Here is a 17,604-nt window from a genome sequence, read left to right on the forward strand (position 1 = left end):
CTAAAACAGACAGCCAAAGGGTACACGTCCTGCCCAAGATCTATTAAAACATTGTCATGCCTTACCGATGGGGCCTGCCCCTCATGTTGGGAACCACGGCTATAGACAAAACATGAAATACCGCAATTTAAGTGCTGATTTACAGTACCACTAATAACGTCCACTGAAAACATACGCTTTCCCAGAAGCCTTTTTATTTATGTGAAAATATAGCCCAAATAATGAGAAGACAATGTTTGTGAATAAAACAACAAGCCTGTCGCTTTTTACGTCACCGGCACAACCGTGGCTGAACATGACACAGACGCCAGAGAAATGAATACAACGGAGAATCTGGCCCATATATTAACCGGCAACCGTGACCAAAATCCAATATCCTATCCAAACATTAGTCTACACGCGTCAATCAGTGCCATTCATTAGGGATACTTCACTGATTTCAACAAGTCGTGTACTTATTACATTAGATATTACTGTCAGGGACATCAGTGTGTAAGTAAGGGATATAACTGTCAATTGATGTGACTCTGTGACAGGTTAACTTCTGGATATATATCAAGGCACAGACGTCAAATAATAGGGATCCATTTCAAGTTTTTGGTTACACGCCATATAATATACAAACCAAATGGCTCACAAGAAGTTTCGAGACATAAAGCACTGCATACCAGAAGTATATAAGAAATGATAAATATAAAAATGGAAGCAGACTGAGATTCAGAATTGAAGACAAAAAATACACGTCAAGAGGCATTGAGTTGTAAACACTAGCTAAAGAGAATGTAGCCTCTAAGAACGAGGTTTCCAATTTTATCTATTATCACTACAGCTCAGTGTATCATCGATACACTCGATGTATCGATACACGATAATCATCGCAGCATCAGTGGTGTCAATTTCCAAAAAAATAAGACGAGGGGGTTGCATTGCTCAATATCTAAGGGGGGTTAATATATCACCTTTTTATTTTTTTTCCAATGAAAATACCAAAAAGCCCCAAAAAGGTATTTATCAAAATCTAGAGAGGCAAAGCCCTCTGCCCTCCAGTACGCAGTGTTAAGCCCCCTGGAACTTCTCCCTCCCTTTGAAGTATTTTCTTAAAATTCACCTTAAGACTATTTTGGAAAATGTCTAGCTTTTCTCGTTACCATTTCAGGGATACTCAATCAAACTATCCCAGGGATTCTGACTTTCAATCCCAACAGATATTTCAAAGTCGTGCTTTAATAATGAACTCACTAAGCCGTACTTACTTTCGGAAAGTATAAAATATTCGGTAATGGAGGCACAATTTCATTGGGGGAGGAGTTCAGAAATCGTAATATGGAGGGGGTACTAGAGAGCAATGGAACTCAGGATAAGTAAAGAAAGCAGCTTGCCATGTTTATTCCTCCCCCTGAGTGAATCTAAACGTTGGTACTTCAAAACATGATCTTATTTACCTTACCGGACTTACCAGTCTGGTAAGACTTACCAAAACTTAATAAAACTTACCAGACAGTGCTTGTGGAAGAAGTTGATTTGTCGTGTTCGGAGTCATACTTCCATTCATGTCAACTAGAATGAGACATAAATGTAGTTATTATTCATTTTAAAGGCATTTTTCACAACTTTTACTGACCGTAAGTTATTGTTTTTTTTTATTTTATTTTTTTCCAGACACGAAAAACCCAAATTTGAAAAAAAATGAGCGTTGTATGAAACTCATATTGAATCGCCCGATAGCACTGGTAGGTTAAAATAAACTTAGGCGACTAAAAAGTTAGATTAAAGTTAGAAATAATTTTAGATAAAAATAATTTTAGATAAAGTTTAGAAAATAATTTTAGATAAAAGTTAGAATATCCTTATTGAAGGATATTCGTCTTCTATGTTTACACTTAAACTGTAAAAATATATTCTTTGCTTCAAAAACAATGACAGCAACATAAGTCGAGCTAGTAAATAATAATAAATGAATTGCATATGCAAGTTAGCACCGTGAACTTACTTCTTCAAAAACAAAAGAAAAACTAAATTAAGGAAGCTTTTCAAGGATGTCAAGAGGAGGCACAAATAACTAAAGCTTTTGCGCACAAAAGTGAACTGCATATATACACACAGTAACATTACAAGATATAATAATTATACCCCAAAACATTACGTAACATTATATAACGACATACATTATAAAATAATTATCTTTATAAAAAAAAAAAAAATACCGTCTCATATCTTACAGAAATATTGGCTAAAATAATTGAAAAAAAAAAAAAAATCAGAATCGCAAAGAATTAGACATTTCAGGTGGATGAATAGTTTATCCTAGGCTAACTTAATTAACCAAATTAATCAGTTAGAACGGAAAATCATACTAGTTAGTCCTAGTATAAAATGTTCTAATGAGTTTTAATATTAACCTATAGTAAAGGTCGTATTAGGGGGTGGGGGGATTTACCGAGTTGCCCCCCCCCCTCCAAATTTTTCTGACTTAAGAAAGGAAAATTTCATATAAGAAAATTTTGACGCGTTTTGAAAAGCGTTTTTTGTAAATCCCACCCCCGAAACACAATCCTGGATTTGGCCTTACTTATAGTATAAATTTCATCGCTGAAAGATATAAGTAAGGACTTTACTGAGGAAAAACTCAGTAAACTCCCATTCCAGACAAAAAGCTTACAATATGTTCGTCTTGAATCTTCTGTTTTGCAGGAGATCCGTTACGGAATGGGAGTTGTCTTTCTTTCTGCATGGCCACGGAAGAACAAGGTGATAAAGACTTATTTTGAATTGATATAAATTGAAAATTCCCCTTGTTGGAAAAAAAAGTTTGTGAATTTCTGACAATTAAGAATCAATAAATTCGGGATACTCAAAGAAAAATAAATAGCTGAATTAGAAATTAAAAATATAATAAAAGTGCTTTTCAACCACGAGTCTCCAAACATACTAAATTCCATAGAAAGGTTACATGAAAACAAGTTAGCAAGGATATAGAATTATTACCTAAAGAGATAAATCTCATAGAATGCAGAATGTCCATGATCCATATAATTCATTTTAAGAATTCCGAAAGTATAAAAGGATCTGAGAAACCCTAATCAAAGACCTACACACATTAATGAGTTTTAAATTTTAAAGGACTTAGTCTTAGAAAACAAGATTATCGATCACATCTAGTTTGATTATGTATGCTGAACCTTGAGACACACCGGATTTACGAAAAGCAAGATACTTACGTCCTCTCATACCACTATACGGATCTCTATGCATCGGAGATGTGCTCAACAGGCCTTGAGAATGCGGGTCCATTCCCCTGGGAGCCATCACACCATCTGCAACATTGCTAAGTGCTATTGCCATATTTGAGAAATCATACATTGTTGCTGGAGTGGATCGATCACCACTACCTGGTCCTCCTGTGCTTCCATTTCCTTGGGGTGTAGAAGGAGAATAATACGGGAAACCAGATACATTTGCTAAAAGGGAAAGCTACATTAATTACACAAACTAGTGAAGACTCGATAATGCGATAGAAGCATAGCACATGAAGCAATAGATTAGATTAAATTAAATATTAGATTAGGCAAAAACAGTAATATCTAATCAAAGCTATGTACAGTGGGGATTAATTAAACTCCATCATTCAAGTTCTAAAAATTTTTCTTTCTTTTCAAGCACTGCCCTTCTTTGAGAAGTTCAGAAGTATTACTGATGTAAAATCAAATTCCGACAAAAATGAAAGAGACAAGGGGATGAAACAGAGAAAGAGAGAAGGGGAAAGGGGCTTGTGGAGAGAGGAGGAAACAAGCGAATCAATAGCTCAAAATTTTAATAATGAATGAATTTATTTTGCAGGTAAAATGGTTTCATTGGAATTTGGACAGAAATTACTTCCCCCCCCCCTAAAAGAACCAGCCGTTTAAGGGGTTGGCCATCTTAAAGATGGACTTAAATCCAATTTATTTTATTCATTTATGTTCAAGAAGGGAAACTCAACCGAATAACTTCTTTGCGCGACTAATTAAAATTTAATTAGTGTTGCGAGTGGGCTGTTGCGTATTTTTTTAAAATTAAAATATTTTATGGTTTTGCCTGGCTTTTCTGTTTCGCTGAGGCCGGCTATTGCTTCGATCAATATTGAAAGTTAACATTTCAACTGTCATTGTTTTGTAGAATCACTATATTTGAAGGTTGTACCAGACATTTTCAAACTTCTGAGATAATCATAAAAATCCGTTTGCTAAACTATTCTCACTGACAAGATCAGCAAAATAATAGAGACTATGAGGAATGAAGTGAGATTGAGCATATTATTGCCCTGCGTGTCAAAATCTTTTGTCCGCGAGGACAGGATTACGAGTCTTGGTGTCCCTGGTTATTTGGTTTGGAAAGACGGTCAATAACGTGTTTATGTAAGCTCAGCCAGAGACGATAAAGCTCTAAATGGGTATCTGAAGAAACCTAGGGAATGTAAAAAGGAAAGGTATGCGAAGCACGGGATGCCCCCCCCCCTCATTGCAATTCCTGGTTAAAGGCCCATGAAACAGAGATCAGTAGCAATCCCGGTAGCCCAGTGCTGTATTGTTTACCTTTACCTTGTCCCTTTTGGAAGAGCTTAGCAGATTTTTTGACAATTACCTCAGAAGTGTGGGCCAACCTTTACGAGTGACAGCAAAGATATCTTTGTGACAGCAACGAAATAAAATCACATTTATTTCGATTATTTTACTGTATATGAATTTGATTCAAGCGTAAACATTAGCCATAAAAGTTTAATGCTGTTCACTAAATCCAAATTCAATAGTTAAGTAAAGTCAATAATTGATAAATATTTAGCTTTGCAAGAAACTAACATAAGTAGCAGAATAATCATCGTGAACAAACAATACAAAGATGCATTCCTAGAACTAGTCTAAAGGACCAGACAGACTTAGCGTTTTAAGAGCGTACGTCTGCAAAATAAAACTGGCCTTCGAATAAATGGCTGTGCTTGTTAGGCTAAAATTGTAAGTACGTAAAATCTGGCTAGTCAAGGAAAAAAATATTAGATTTGTTATAAATCAGATCAGTAAATGCAGTTGAATATACTTAAACAACAGCAAGTATTTGTACAAACCCAGTATTGAAAACAATTCAGCTTTATTCAGTCTAATCTCTCAAACTTAAATGACACCCGGAACACATTTCAGTCACACTTATGGATGAATTAAAATTACACGGCTACAGAGCAAATAGTGTGTCTTGTCTCTAGTGCTTACTTTCTTGAGCTGAACCCTGTTCATCTTTCAAACATAATCTTTATGATTGACCAATCAGATAGAAGATTAAATTTCTCATTTTTAGAAATTAGAAAAGACGACAAACAACAATTTTTATATCTCTATGATAAATACGGCTAATGATATAAACGAATTGTATTAGTAGGCGATACTTGGGAACAGTATTTACCAACATAAAGGCCTGTCAAACCAAGTTCTTCCCCTTTAAATTTTCCACTTCTTTAGCACAATTTTGAAGATAACGATTCAAAAATTATCTCTTTTATATTGAGAGACAAGACCGAATACAGGATATTTATTTAGAAGGGGGAGGGGGTAAAAGACTACAAAACACTACAAGATTAATTTATATGGTTTTTTGTTTACTTGTCGGACAAAAATTCCGATGGGGGGACACTCCCCATAGACACAGCCTCGTTAAGAGGTATATATATATTGCCTTGGGCATAATGAGCGGGCAAACACTCAAAACGAGTTAATCTAGAAAAAGTTCCTAGTTTGAAAAAGTTGGGAGAAAACGGGCGCGTATTATATAAATAATGTCATCATTACTTCATAAAAGCCGCAACATCTGCCTAGTCCTTTAGAGTAAAGCAAGTAATTAAATCTAAGACAACACGAACTAGACTGAGATTGAAGACTAATGTGATCACATTAAATACAAAACTTAAGCAGAGGTAAACATGGCCGGTGGGAGAGGACTGCAATGGAGGGGCGGGGGTTCTTTCTTGGTTGTCTTATGCTGTCTTATATTATACATTTTTATGCCGTTACAAATTTTAATTAACTGCGTTACTTTTAGTAATTAATCGGAAGCCATTTCTGTGAAGAATTAGCGCAATGATTCTTGTTTCAAAATAGGCACTTGCTTAATTATTTAGCTCGATTAAAATTATAAATAAAAGAATCACATGTGTTAAAAGTTTGATAAAACATAATATTTTTTTCAACACATTAAAAAGATGTTTCTCTTGTAGCCCGTACCCATTCCTATGCCCCCATCCCAAAATAAATCCCTAGATTTTTATGATTCTTCAAGGAACTTTTTATATTTTGCATGTGTTATATTCACATTCCCCTTGTTCCCCTCCTAAGTAGAGAATAAATGAATAGATACAATTTAAACTAACTCCCAGCAACATATTAAAACAAATTTTTATTCTCAAACAATTTAAAATAATGACTCAGAAAAGAAAATGATTGAACTAAAATCAGCAAATGTGCATTTTATGGCAACCTTGTTCCCGTTCCCGTTTTAATTTTCCACTTCTGTAGCACAATTTTGAAGATAACGATTCAAAAACTCTATCTTTTATATTGAGAGACAAGGCCGAATACAGGATTTTTATTCGGAAGGGGGAAGGGGTAAAAAAGAGGGACGCGAGAATTGTTATTTGCGCTGCAACCTAGAAAAGTTTGGATTAAAAATAAAAATGATTGAATGTTAACATGATTAAAAATCTATAATGATAACGAAAGTGAGAATGATTGAATGAATAAAAAGGAAAAAGATTGAAAAGAAAACAAGTTCACAAAAGACAAAAATTCTGAACGAAAATAATGATGGACAGGTATAGAACTCACTGCCCTACTTGTAATGGAATTGCATCATGAAATTTAGTCCTAGGAAATAAGACCATTGTGCAGTACTCCAGCTTTTGAATACTCCTAAGGGATTATAAAACCAATAATAAACAAAAAACACGGAAGTTTCGTCTTATATAAATTAAAGTTTTTCCAAGTTATTTTAAATTATGTGGAAATGCATTTATGCGAATTTTTGAATAGGAACAATTTTTATTCCATTCCTTTCAGTCTAACAAGAAACTAATTCGCAAAGAAAAGTAAAAACCCAAACAGTAATGCAGCCGATCAAAAATGCCGCTTTTTTATTAATAGAATGCACCAATACACATCTGGAACAGGAATACATTTCTGCGAACCCGTATAACTTCGATGTTTCCTCGTCTTTTTTGTTTTTTATATATTTTTTTTTTTTTTTTTTTTTTTGTTAGTCAGGGTTAAGTATTTGATTTGTTTTTAAATAGCCCCTTTTACTAGCCTTATAGGCTAGAACATGTATTGCTCAGATAATTAAATTCTTCATGTAATTGCCATTGCACAAATCAAAGTTATCAAAAAATGCGACTAAAAAAAAAAAAAAAAAAAAAAAAAGCAAGAGCTCAATCTTTTTGAACGAACTATTCTATATTCTAATATTCTCAAAAAAAACTAACACAATAAAAAATAAAATCGGTGAAATAAAAAAAAAATAATAAACCAAATATTAACCAAAATAAGAATATGAAAAAGTGAAAAGGATCACCTCGGGATACGACTGAACTAAGCTATTTGGATTCAATTATAACATAACAAAAAGGACATAAAACTAATCTAAGTTCAACACAAAATTAGTCACAAAGCCATCTCACTAGGTTAAACATCAAGTCTAATTAGATCCTAACCTAGAATGCAGAACTTCTTGCTCCAACTGTCCCCTTTTTTCTTCGTCTTCTGATAGATACTGTTTTCCACATAACTATGCTAGGATACTGAGGAAAGCAAAACTACTGCCGAAATTTAAAAGTTTTATATTTCCAAAACAATAAAATATACAATACATAGTATCGTCAAAATTCTGCGTCGCAAGTAGCAAATAAAACAAATGACACGAGGAGTCACCCACTTTCCACCATCTCACGTACATCTTAGGGCGTTACTTATTCGGCCAAGCCTCTCCCCACCACAAATGACAGGTCCATACCCCACGTCGCACGCCTCAACCCGTGTTGTGTACAACACTCGGTTTGCGCAATTTCAGAAAGGGGGTGACCCTTCGAGATGACAAAAGTTGACAACAATCGATCGTCACATGTTTAAATCGTGATTATTAACAATATAAAAATAGAAGACTCTGTGAATCTGTGATCAGACCTAGTTCAGCTTAAATTCACCATGTTTATAGAGTGGAACTCCCAAAAAAAAATAGTTCGAACTCCTTCTCCGTGATAATTTTAAGAAAAAAGTTTAATGCACAGAAATTGTTAAATGCATCTAAAACTGACGCTTGTGCAATATTATATGGCTGAAAAATATTTGGGTTAGGCCTCTTTAAAGGGTAGGGCTACACTTGGACTGGACTTCCTCAAGCAGCACGGTACCGCGACAAGAAGTTGTAGTAGTAATAATCAGGTTATAAGGAATTGAGTTAACGACCGATATTCATTACTAAAAACAACTTTCCAAAAAGGGCTTTCGACCACTTGAGAAAAAAGCAAATCTACCCATGTGTACAAGCACGAAAAATCAAGATTGCTTATCCTTACGTAGGCAAGGTTATCAAAGACGCACTCAATCCCAAATCTTTTCAAATGATTTTGCGCCGTCCTTACAACTGACTACACGATTTCTATTGAAATTCTAATTCACTTATATGTCAAATTAGGTAATTTCCTAGACCATTCATTTTCTAAAGCAACCTTAATAAATCCTTCTTAGGCCTCCATAGTCAATTGTACCCTTTTTTAGATGAATAAATAATTAAAATGATATAGAGACAAACTTTATTTTTGAAAATAATAATCAATCATTTATAGTTTTCAATCATATATAACATTTCTTACCACTTCTTCTTACCAATCTTCTTTAAATAGTAAAAAAGAGGAGAGGTGGGAGAGAGAAGTGGGAGAATATGCAATTTTGAGAGCCAATATTTAATAAATACCGACTCGTAAGTAATTATCCGCGTGGTTAACGCGCTAAGCTTGCAATCCTGTTTCCCTTAGGTTTGAGTTACGAGTTCGGGAGTAGCCAATTTGATTTGGGACAGAAGTCAGTGACCTGATTCTATTATTAGCCAGGGATGACCCAGCTCTAGATAATTATTTGGAGAAATCTGGGTGAGGCAGACAAGAAAGGTGTGCGAAAACACAGGATGGCTGGCTCATAGCCTCCTATTACACTTCCTGGCTGAAGGGTCATGAAACACATCAGCCCCACCAACCTGGACTATGAAATATGATGCTGTTTCTTTACTGTTTTTTCCCGTAAGTAATTAAATAAATCAAGCTGTATTTAAGATATAGTACCCTCAAACATAGAAATTATCATTAATAAAAAACTGCAAATTTAGGATGCCACTTTAAAAAAAAAAGAAGAAAAATTAACTAAAATTATCTTCACTGCTTACAAATCAAAAATTTAGCATAAATAGCCTTTAAAATATTTTTCCTAAGATTCACAGAATCTTTTAAAACAAAGTGTTTCGAAGATTCAAGGAGTTAACATGAATAAAAAGAAACAAAAATATTTGTACCAAAAATAATTTGAGGCAAAGTAGCCCAAGTTTCGTAACATACAAAAAATCCACTGGGCTTAATTATGAGCAACACTCAGACAGTTAACAGCACCTAACGACTAGATCTTCAACTAACTTGGGCTAAACTGACTCATAGAGAACTGCTACATACATCAGAAATAATTATGCCAAGGCAGAACCCGGTTGGGAAGCTCATTTAAATTATTTACTAAACAATCACTGTTATCAAGATAATATAAAAATAGTTGACTACCCTTTTTAGGCCAATAATGTCCCCCCTCCTTCTGACTTGAAAAACAGCGTACCAAAATAAACTCCCAAGCACTAGTTGGTTCTGTGCGTTTTTTCTGGTTAATCCTAGGACTACAGCTTAAACCATATGAATCTGAGAAAAATGAGGGCCAAAGGTTGTCACTGCGTTGCAACAAAATTTTTTTTTTTTAATTTTGGATTATCAAGTCAAATCATGGCTCCGGTTGTTACTCAAGGAATCACATGTAAATTGTACCTTTTTGTCACTAAACCCCAATTCACAGTGAATTCATAAAGTAAGCTTCGTAGCATGGGTCCTTAACCAAGACGTCAATTCAATATGTTTGCAACTTAACATTGGGAAAACACACTGTCTGATACTAGGGCAGCTAGCACGATAGTTAAAGGAGAAGCTGAAATCTTCCTATGGCCTGACACCAATAAGCGTAAATAGGTGGACTACTAGTAGCACTTATCACGATATTTCCGCTTCAGTAATTATCGAAGCGGCTGAAATATTCAGCGGTCATTATGCTATAAAAACATACATTTTATGGAAGATGGGAACAACTGAAAAATTTGTTTCAATTGGGGAAACCATTACCCCCCAATAATGCGGAGAAGAAATTATTATACATCCAATGCCTCTTGGCTATCCGAATATGGACCCCCTTGTCTCCCCCAGTAAAAATGCTAGAGATTCACCCTTGGCTGTAGGTAACAAAAATTTTGGGGGGTATCCAAGCAATTTTTTCCGTTTCTCCGAGTGATAGATGGGCATAACCCAAATGTAAGAAGTCAGAAAATTCTACAAATATTTAAACCCAAAAAAAGTAGCAGGTAGTGGATTGAACCAACTGATAGAACCCTTAGTTTAATTTTGCCGTAATTCTAATTTAAAACTAGTTATATTTTATTTAATTAATTACATATGACATTTAATTGATTTAGAATTTAATAAAAAAATTTAATTCATTCTACTTTAAGTGAACTTTAATTCTGAGTACCGAATTAAGTAGGAGATGGCGAACTGAGCCAACTGATACAGCCTTTAAATTCAATTCTTTGAAAAACCTACTTAGTTTTAGATAATCGAGGTAAAACCAAATTTTACAACAATAGAGAAGTCAATAAACGCTTTATGAATTACCTATGGCAATCTGACTTTTGTGAATGGAATCGTTCACGTTCTTTAAATTTACATTGATTTCAATTTTTCGGTGGGGTTTGTAAAAACAAGCAGCTCTTTGATATACAAGTCAATCCCCCTGGCCCATTCCTAGCTACGCCATGATTATTTGTCAATACTCTATTGGTTACACACTATTAAGACTAGCAGTAATTTTTACGACACTAAAAACAGTGACCACGGCAGATCACTAATCACTCAAGGCCGTATCCAGGGGGGATGGGGTGGTTACGGGGTTTGATCTCTTCCCCCTTGAAATTTTTGCCCTACTCATAAATACGTAACAAAAATACATATAAACAAATTTTGATGCGTTTTAAAGTCTTTTTTGCAACCTACCTCGGACAATAATCCTGGATACGCCCTTGTTATCACTACAGATCACCGTGTAAAACCAACTTGAACGCTACAATTTAAGAATCTACAAAGAGCTAACCTAGTTCAAAACTAATGTATATTTAAAAATGCAAAATCAAGAATGTAATCTGTCCAATTTTTTAAATATAGCAATTAAGCATTTCTTAATAAAATTTCAAAATGTCCATGGTATTTTGCCTCTACCGAAATTTAAACCAATCAGATTTTTAGAGAATTTTCTGATTGGCTGAGACATTCTATTAAATTTTTGAGTTGGTTCAAATTAGCGCAAGTTAACATTGCTTCTTAACCCAATTGTCGCGTCAATGTCTGGCGTAAAAAATTCAACTTTTAAGCAACATGACGAAGAAAGTCGTTTTAAGGAATTGCCAATGATATAAAAAATATACCATTTTCCCCTCAGGAGTGGTTGCATCATTTTTTATGTATATGACACGTGCAAAATTACACAAGATGACAAATTACTCTGAACAGCTAGAAAAAGGCAAGAAATAAGAAACAGCAAAAATCACATTGATTTGCAAACGAAAATGTGACTTAAAATTAAAGACTAACAAGATAATTATACTATTGCACAATTTAGGCAATAGCTTCAGAATTTACTATGGAATTGGAACCGTGCTGTTTAAGCATCTGTAAAGGATAAACAGGAAAAATCGAAATTAAAAATCGAAAAGGATAAAGGAAAAATCGAAATTAAAAATTTTCCACCCTGAGACTTGAAACAAAAGAATAAATAACGATGATTATGCCAATACATAATTTAGATGCGTCAGAGAACATAGGCATTGGAACAATCCTGGCCGTTACTGGATTAGATAACAATGCAATTCAAGCAAAAATATAAAGACTGAGAAAAAGCTGGGAAGAATTTTTTTTGGTATCTATGACGTCATGTAAAATTACACATGGTTTAGAATGAATCCGAACAGCTAAGGCAAAAGGCGTGAAAGGCGAGGCGTAGAAAATGATGATTGTTTGATGCATTAACAGGAAGGAGGAATTAAGTGCCCACCAGAATTTCTTAATCGAATTGGAGTTCTATCTGACCTCGTGACTTAAAAGTAAAAATTAATGAGATTACTATGCTATTGTGTAATTAGATAGTCAAATATATGCAAGCCTGCCGCGTGCCAAGTACTAGGCAACCGGGTTCCGGTACTATATATGCCTGTGTGTATGTGCGCGTAAGCAGAAAAAAACAGTCAACACATGCAAACATTAACCTAAGAGAAAGAGTGACAGGGAAAGAAAATAGAGAGAGAAAGAGAGAGGGAGAGGGAGAGAGAGAGAGAAAAGAAAGAGTTGATACATGCGTGTGTGTGGGTGCATGTAACTAAAAAAAAAAAACTCTGTCAGCATACACATACATTAACAGAAGAGAGAAGGGGAAGAAGGGGAGAGGAGAGATTGCAAAGGATATGGTAAAAGAAATTTGGAATTGTATTCATATTATGTAACTGGTCTTTGTACGTTCCTTTGCCCTGTAGCTGACTTTAAACACCTTTTTCAGATAAGAGCGGGTAGATGGCGTTGATTTTTTCATTATTATTTTTTAGATTATTTCTTGGATGTCCACACTCTTTACAGATTTTTATACTCTCGGGTAATATTGCCAAAATTATCATATGAGAGACATGCACGCGACAACTATGACAAGTAACCATTATTATTGTATTACTATCGTGTCTTTTTCCAAAAAAAGCTTCAAAGGTGCAGAAGGGCATTTTTGGACAGTTTATACATGAGTTTGGCATTACTGCAAATACACATTAGTCATGAAATAGATTAGTGTAAGGACAGTAAATCAAAACATGGGGCTAAGTTCAAAAGCACACAGCCATTTAAACAGACCCACCCTCCCAGTTGTTCTAAACAGTCCATGATGAGAGTGGTACCTAATTATTCAGTCGTATCCGAGACAATCCTCCAATGGTCCGATGTGTAAGTGCTAAGCCTGGGTAATACAAACAATGGTTAAAACACAATAAAATACGGAAATAATGATACAAACGGGGTTGCCATATAATTTTCTCAAACGTCTCTCAAACCGGATAAAAAAAGGATTTAATTTGCAGATGGGTAAAATAAATGTGTTTTGCTACTGTTTTAATATAGCTTCTGTGCATTTACTTATCTAATTTTTGAAGTTTAAAATCCCTCAAAACCTGAAACACAGATATCCAAGCTACAATGTATCAAAATTAAAACTAAAGGTCTAAAATGTCATTTTGAAAAATAATTTCAAGATGAGAAGCCTGGTTCCAAATCTCATTTCTGAAAAAAAAGCAACCATCAAGCCAAAAACAAAAGGACGTAATCTCACTTTCTCTGGATGACGTTTTCTAAAAAGGTACTGAAGAGTGGCCAACATTAGAAACAAAGTATATTGGTACATCTAGCTATTCAACATAAATTTAGTGCACTTATATCAAATTGAAGCCACGTTTTTCCACTAAACGAGTCAATTTTACAAATTTTTTCTCATGTAAAGCTTCAATAACAGAAATTTTTCCTATGAAAAGCTAAAAAAATGATTTTGATGTCCCTCTTAAGTTGTGAAAATACAAGATCAGCCCAATGGTTTTGGACATGATCAAATGTGTAACGAATAAAGTGAAGGATAGGAAATTACGTGCAACGATAAAAATTTATGATAAAAATTATGTTTTCACACTTCAGAATTTTATTTCTTTCATTCTTCCTTTCAGGGTTTGATTACTCAGTCCATAGCATATTCAAATTTGGCTGAAATACAAATCACTATGGTTCAGCGTTACCAGATACCTAGCATAAGATACCACAACCATAAAAGCAAGAATACATAAGATTTAATATTTTTTTTTTTTTAAGAGCTCTAGTTTGAAAATTTTACAGTACAATTGCCTCATTAACGTGCTCAAATGAGGCAACAGCATCCCGTCTGACAACATTGGCATGGCTGTTGATAAACTTAAGCAAGAATTGAGATAGTTTTCAAGATACGTGAATTATAGAATTAAATACGTAATAATGAAAAATCAACGATGCTAAAGTCAATATAGAGAAAAATAAAAAATAAAATTGTGGTCGATCACAAAATTTAAAAATGTAGTTATAATTTTCGATGAATTCGTATTAACTATTAAAGAATCAACAGAGGGGTGAAAAGGCAAACTGTATAGCAAATTTATTTATTTGGCAATTTTCATATCAGTTTCTTCTTCCAGGATTTATCAATCACTCGTGCGTAGATGTCTCAAATTCTACGTTAATATAATTATAGAGGATAATATTATACTTAATGCTATATTTATGCTTGAGAAAAGTTACTTCTTTTTTTCTCCGCTTAACGGCGGCTTTGCCTTAGCACTTTCTTCATTAATAATCAAAAATATTTACATATATTACATATATATATATATATATATATATATATATATATATATATATATATATATATATATATATATATATATATATATATATATATATATATGTGTGTGTGTGTGTGTGTATTACAAGCTATTATGTATGTATTTCGAAATAGAAAAAAAAACGGTTGGAGAAACGATTTTACTCTTTCGATTTTTAATTTTGTAGTTTTTTCGTAGATTAGATTTTAAAAGAAATAACAACCAGAAAAGGAAAAAGTAGCAACAAAAGGATAAACAAGAAATAGTACAGAAAAATTGGAAACAATAAAATCATAACAGCATACAAACTAAAAATAGAGGATTTGACAGAAGCTAAAGCAAAGGAGAGATAAATGGCAAAATACAACGATGAAACAAAATCGGCGAAATATTCGTGTCAATCAAATTACTATGCACAAACTATCGCTTAATTGTATCCCACTACACCTATCCCAGGCACATCAGTGAGAGCAGGAAACCGTTCGGATACAAGGCGAAACAACCCTAAGAACACAAAAAGAAGTGAGGTTAACAAGAGGAGAATAGCACAACCAATAAGAAAAGTTAGCGAAATTCAGAAGACAAAATGAAAAAGCAAAAAAAAAAGGAAATATATGTACACATTTTTATCAATTTAATGCCTTTTTAGTAAATATATAATAATTTTATATCCGACATATGGACAAGGTGAACACACTACTTGCTTCCTTTTTTTATACCCTTTCCTAAAATAACAATCTCCACTTGCAACTGCACCTTTTCCTTTGACGTTCCCATATACAGCCGAAGGAAAATATATACAAACTAAAGGAAAACATTTAAGCAATGGAATTCTTACTTTGTAATACGTAGAATGTTTTTATTAATCGGATTATCATGTTTCCTTCCATTATTATACACTTTTTAAAATCGAAGGTAAAATTCTAGTAAATTACGAACTAAATCACACACGAAGATAAATTAACAGACTGAGAGGATAACCGATTTAACATAGGAGCTATAGTGTATGACTAGGTTAATATGGGACCATCAGAAGGGGGGAGTGCAGTAATCAATCAGTGAATTAATTTGTATATTTGGTAAAAGGAAAAAAGAAGAATAAAGTAGCGTGTTCGCCTTGTCCCTATGTGAGTTATGGAATCTCGTATTTATTTACCGCCTTTTCTCATGAAATAGTTTATTTCGTTGGTACGAGGGCAATCGCGAAAGGACCTTACGTGGATCTAGAGAAATAAGAGGTGGCGCATATGTTACTCCGAAGAGCATCATGGGTCATTCAGGAAATGCACCTTAGTTTCCACAGAGATTGTGTGCTGAAATAATCAAAGAGTGGGACTTTGGACTGTACATAGTAAAAAGTATATTTTAGTTACTTAAGGCAGGACGGTTTCTCAGGGAATCTTCCTATACCTCCCATGCCAAACATTGGAGTTTTCCTGACTTTCCTGAATTAGTGATTTCGGCGGTTTTTATGTCAATGGAAATAAAAAAAAAAATCTGGTGAATATTTTGGTCTAATCGAACCTTAAAGCCGACAATTATATTTTTTTTTATAATTCCAAAATAATCATAAAACCTGTTTCGGGTTTGCATTCTAGATTGCTATGCTTGACATTGTTGTTGTGGGGTATCAAAAAATAGATCAAAAAATTTTCTATTCAACAATCAGAAACAATATATACAATAATACACAAGTATAATAAAGTATATACAATAATATATACTTTCTGGCTGCAGTCCCTTCAAATACTTTACATATTTGTGTTCCGAAGTCAAAAATTCCCCTCAAAAGACTAGATCCAGCTGTAATCGGAACGTGTAAGAAGGCATAAATTACACCAAGGAACTAACCACTCGGATTGTTCAGGAGCGGTTCAGTAACCTGTTTAAACAGAGTCTAGAGAATAAGTAGCGTGCAGACACCAAGCTGCCGCTTAATAAATACATATAAAAAATTATATTGTAAAAATAATTACAAGAAGAATTGCTAAGGATAGCCTGCGCCTAATCGTAATTTTGAGTGAGAAACCCCTTATGTTCAACCTTTTCATGTTTGTTTAGTTGAAGCGACGAAGAAAACTGACACCTTTGTATTTGACCGAGTTGCCGCCTAAGAAAAACATTTGACTAGGGAGTAAAATGCTTGGAGTTTGGCTAGGCCTTAATTTAACGTGAAAGCGACTGGGGAGCCTCGTATAAATAGAACATGCAAAAACATTTACTGAAAAAGGTCAGTAACACAAAGGAAAGCGGACAGTAAGAGTAGGAAACCACAAGGAAATAACGTCCAATAGCCCGAAGACCACAAAAAATAAGCTAAGAGATTGAAGCAGAAAGAATAAGAAGAGTTCATTAAACAAAAAAAAAGCAAAACAAGCTAGAACACAAGCCCATGGATCATTTCGATTTTGCACAAATTACTATATCTGCTTCTTTGCGAAATATAAAAAAAAATTCTAAAATTTCAAGAGCACAAATAAACACGCTTAAAGCATGAGCCTCAAAAACAAAGAGGGGGGAATATGATATATTAAAGGTCAATGACAAGTTCATACAGTTTGATACTTATTAAGACACCGTAAAAATTTTCCTGTAGGCATTTAACTAGGCTAGAACCTTGAGGCAGGACGTAAAAAACATAAAAAAAAAAAAAACAACAAAATGTCAAAATTGTCACCACCACAAAAAAAAACACGCTTAAAGCATGAGTCTAAAAAAAGGGGGGAACGTAACATATTAAGGGCTAATGAAAGTTTATACATTTTAATACTTATTAAAACACCGTTAAGTTTTTACTGTAGATATTTAACC

General features: G+C 34.0%; 1 protein-coding gene across 3 annotated transcripts in view; it reads right to left on the reverse strand.

Moving 5' to 3' along the window:
* The window catches only part of LOC136033647 (RNA-binding protein Musashi homolog 1-like), a 122,089-nt gene that overhangs the window by 21,155 nt on the left and 83,330 nt on the right, over positions 1–17,604 (reverse strand). For all 3 annotated transcript variants that reach the window (XM_065714465.1, XM_065714464.1, XM_065714463.1), the window contains 2 exons: positions 3,219–3,458; positions 1,495–1,557 (listed from right to left, as the gene is read on the reverse strand). In XM_065714465.1, coding sequence (XP_065570537.1) covers positions 1,495–1,557; positions 3,219–3,458 — 303 coding nt within the window. The remainder of the gene's footprint in view (positions 1–1,494; positions 1,558–3,218; positions 3,459–17,604) is intronic.

The sequence above is a fragment of the Artemia franciscana genome, chromosome 12 (assembly GCF_032884065.1).
Source record: "Artemia franciscana chromosome 12, ASM3288406v1, whole genome shotgun sequence".
Taxonomy (NCBI): domain Eukaryota; kingdom Metazoa; phylum Arthropoda; class Branchiopoda; order Anostraca; family Artemiidae; genus Artemia; species Artemia franciscana.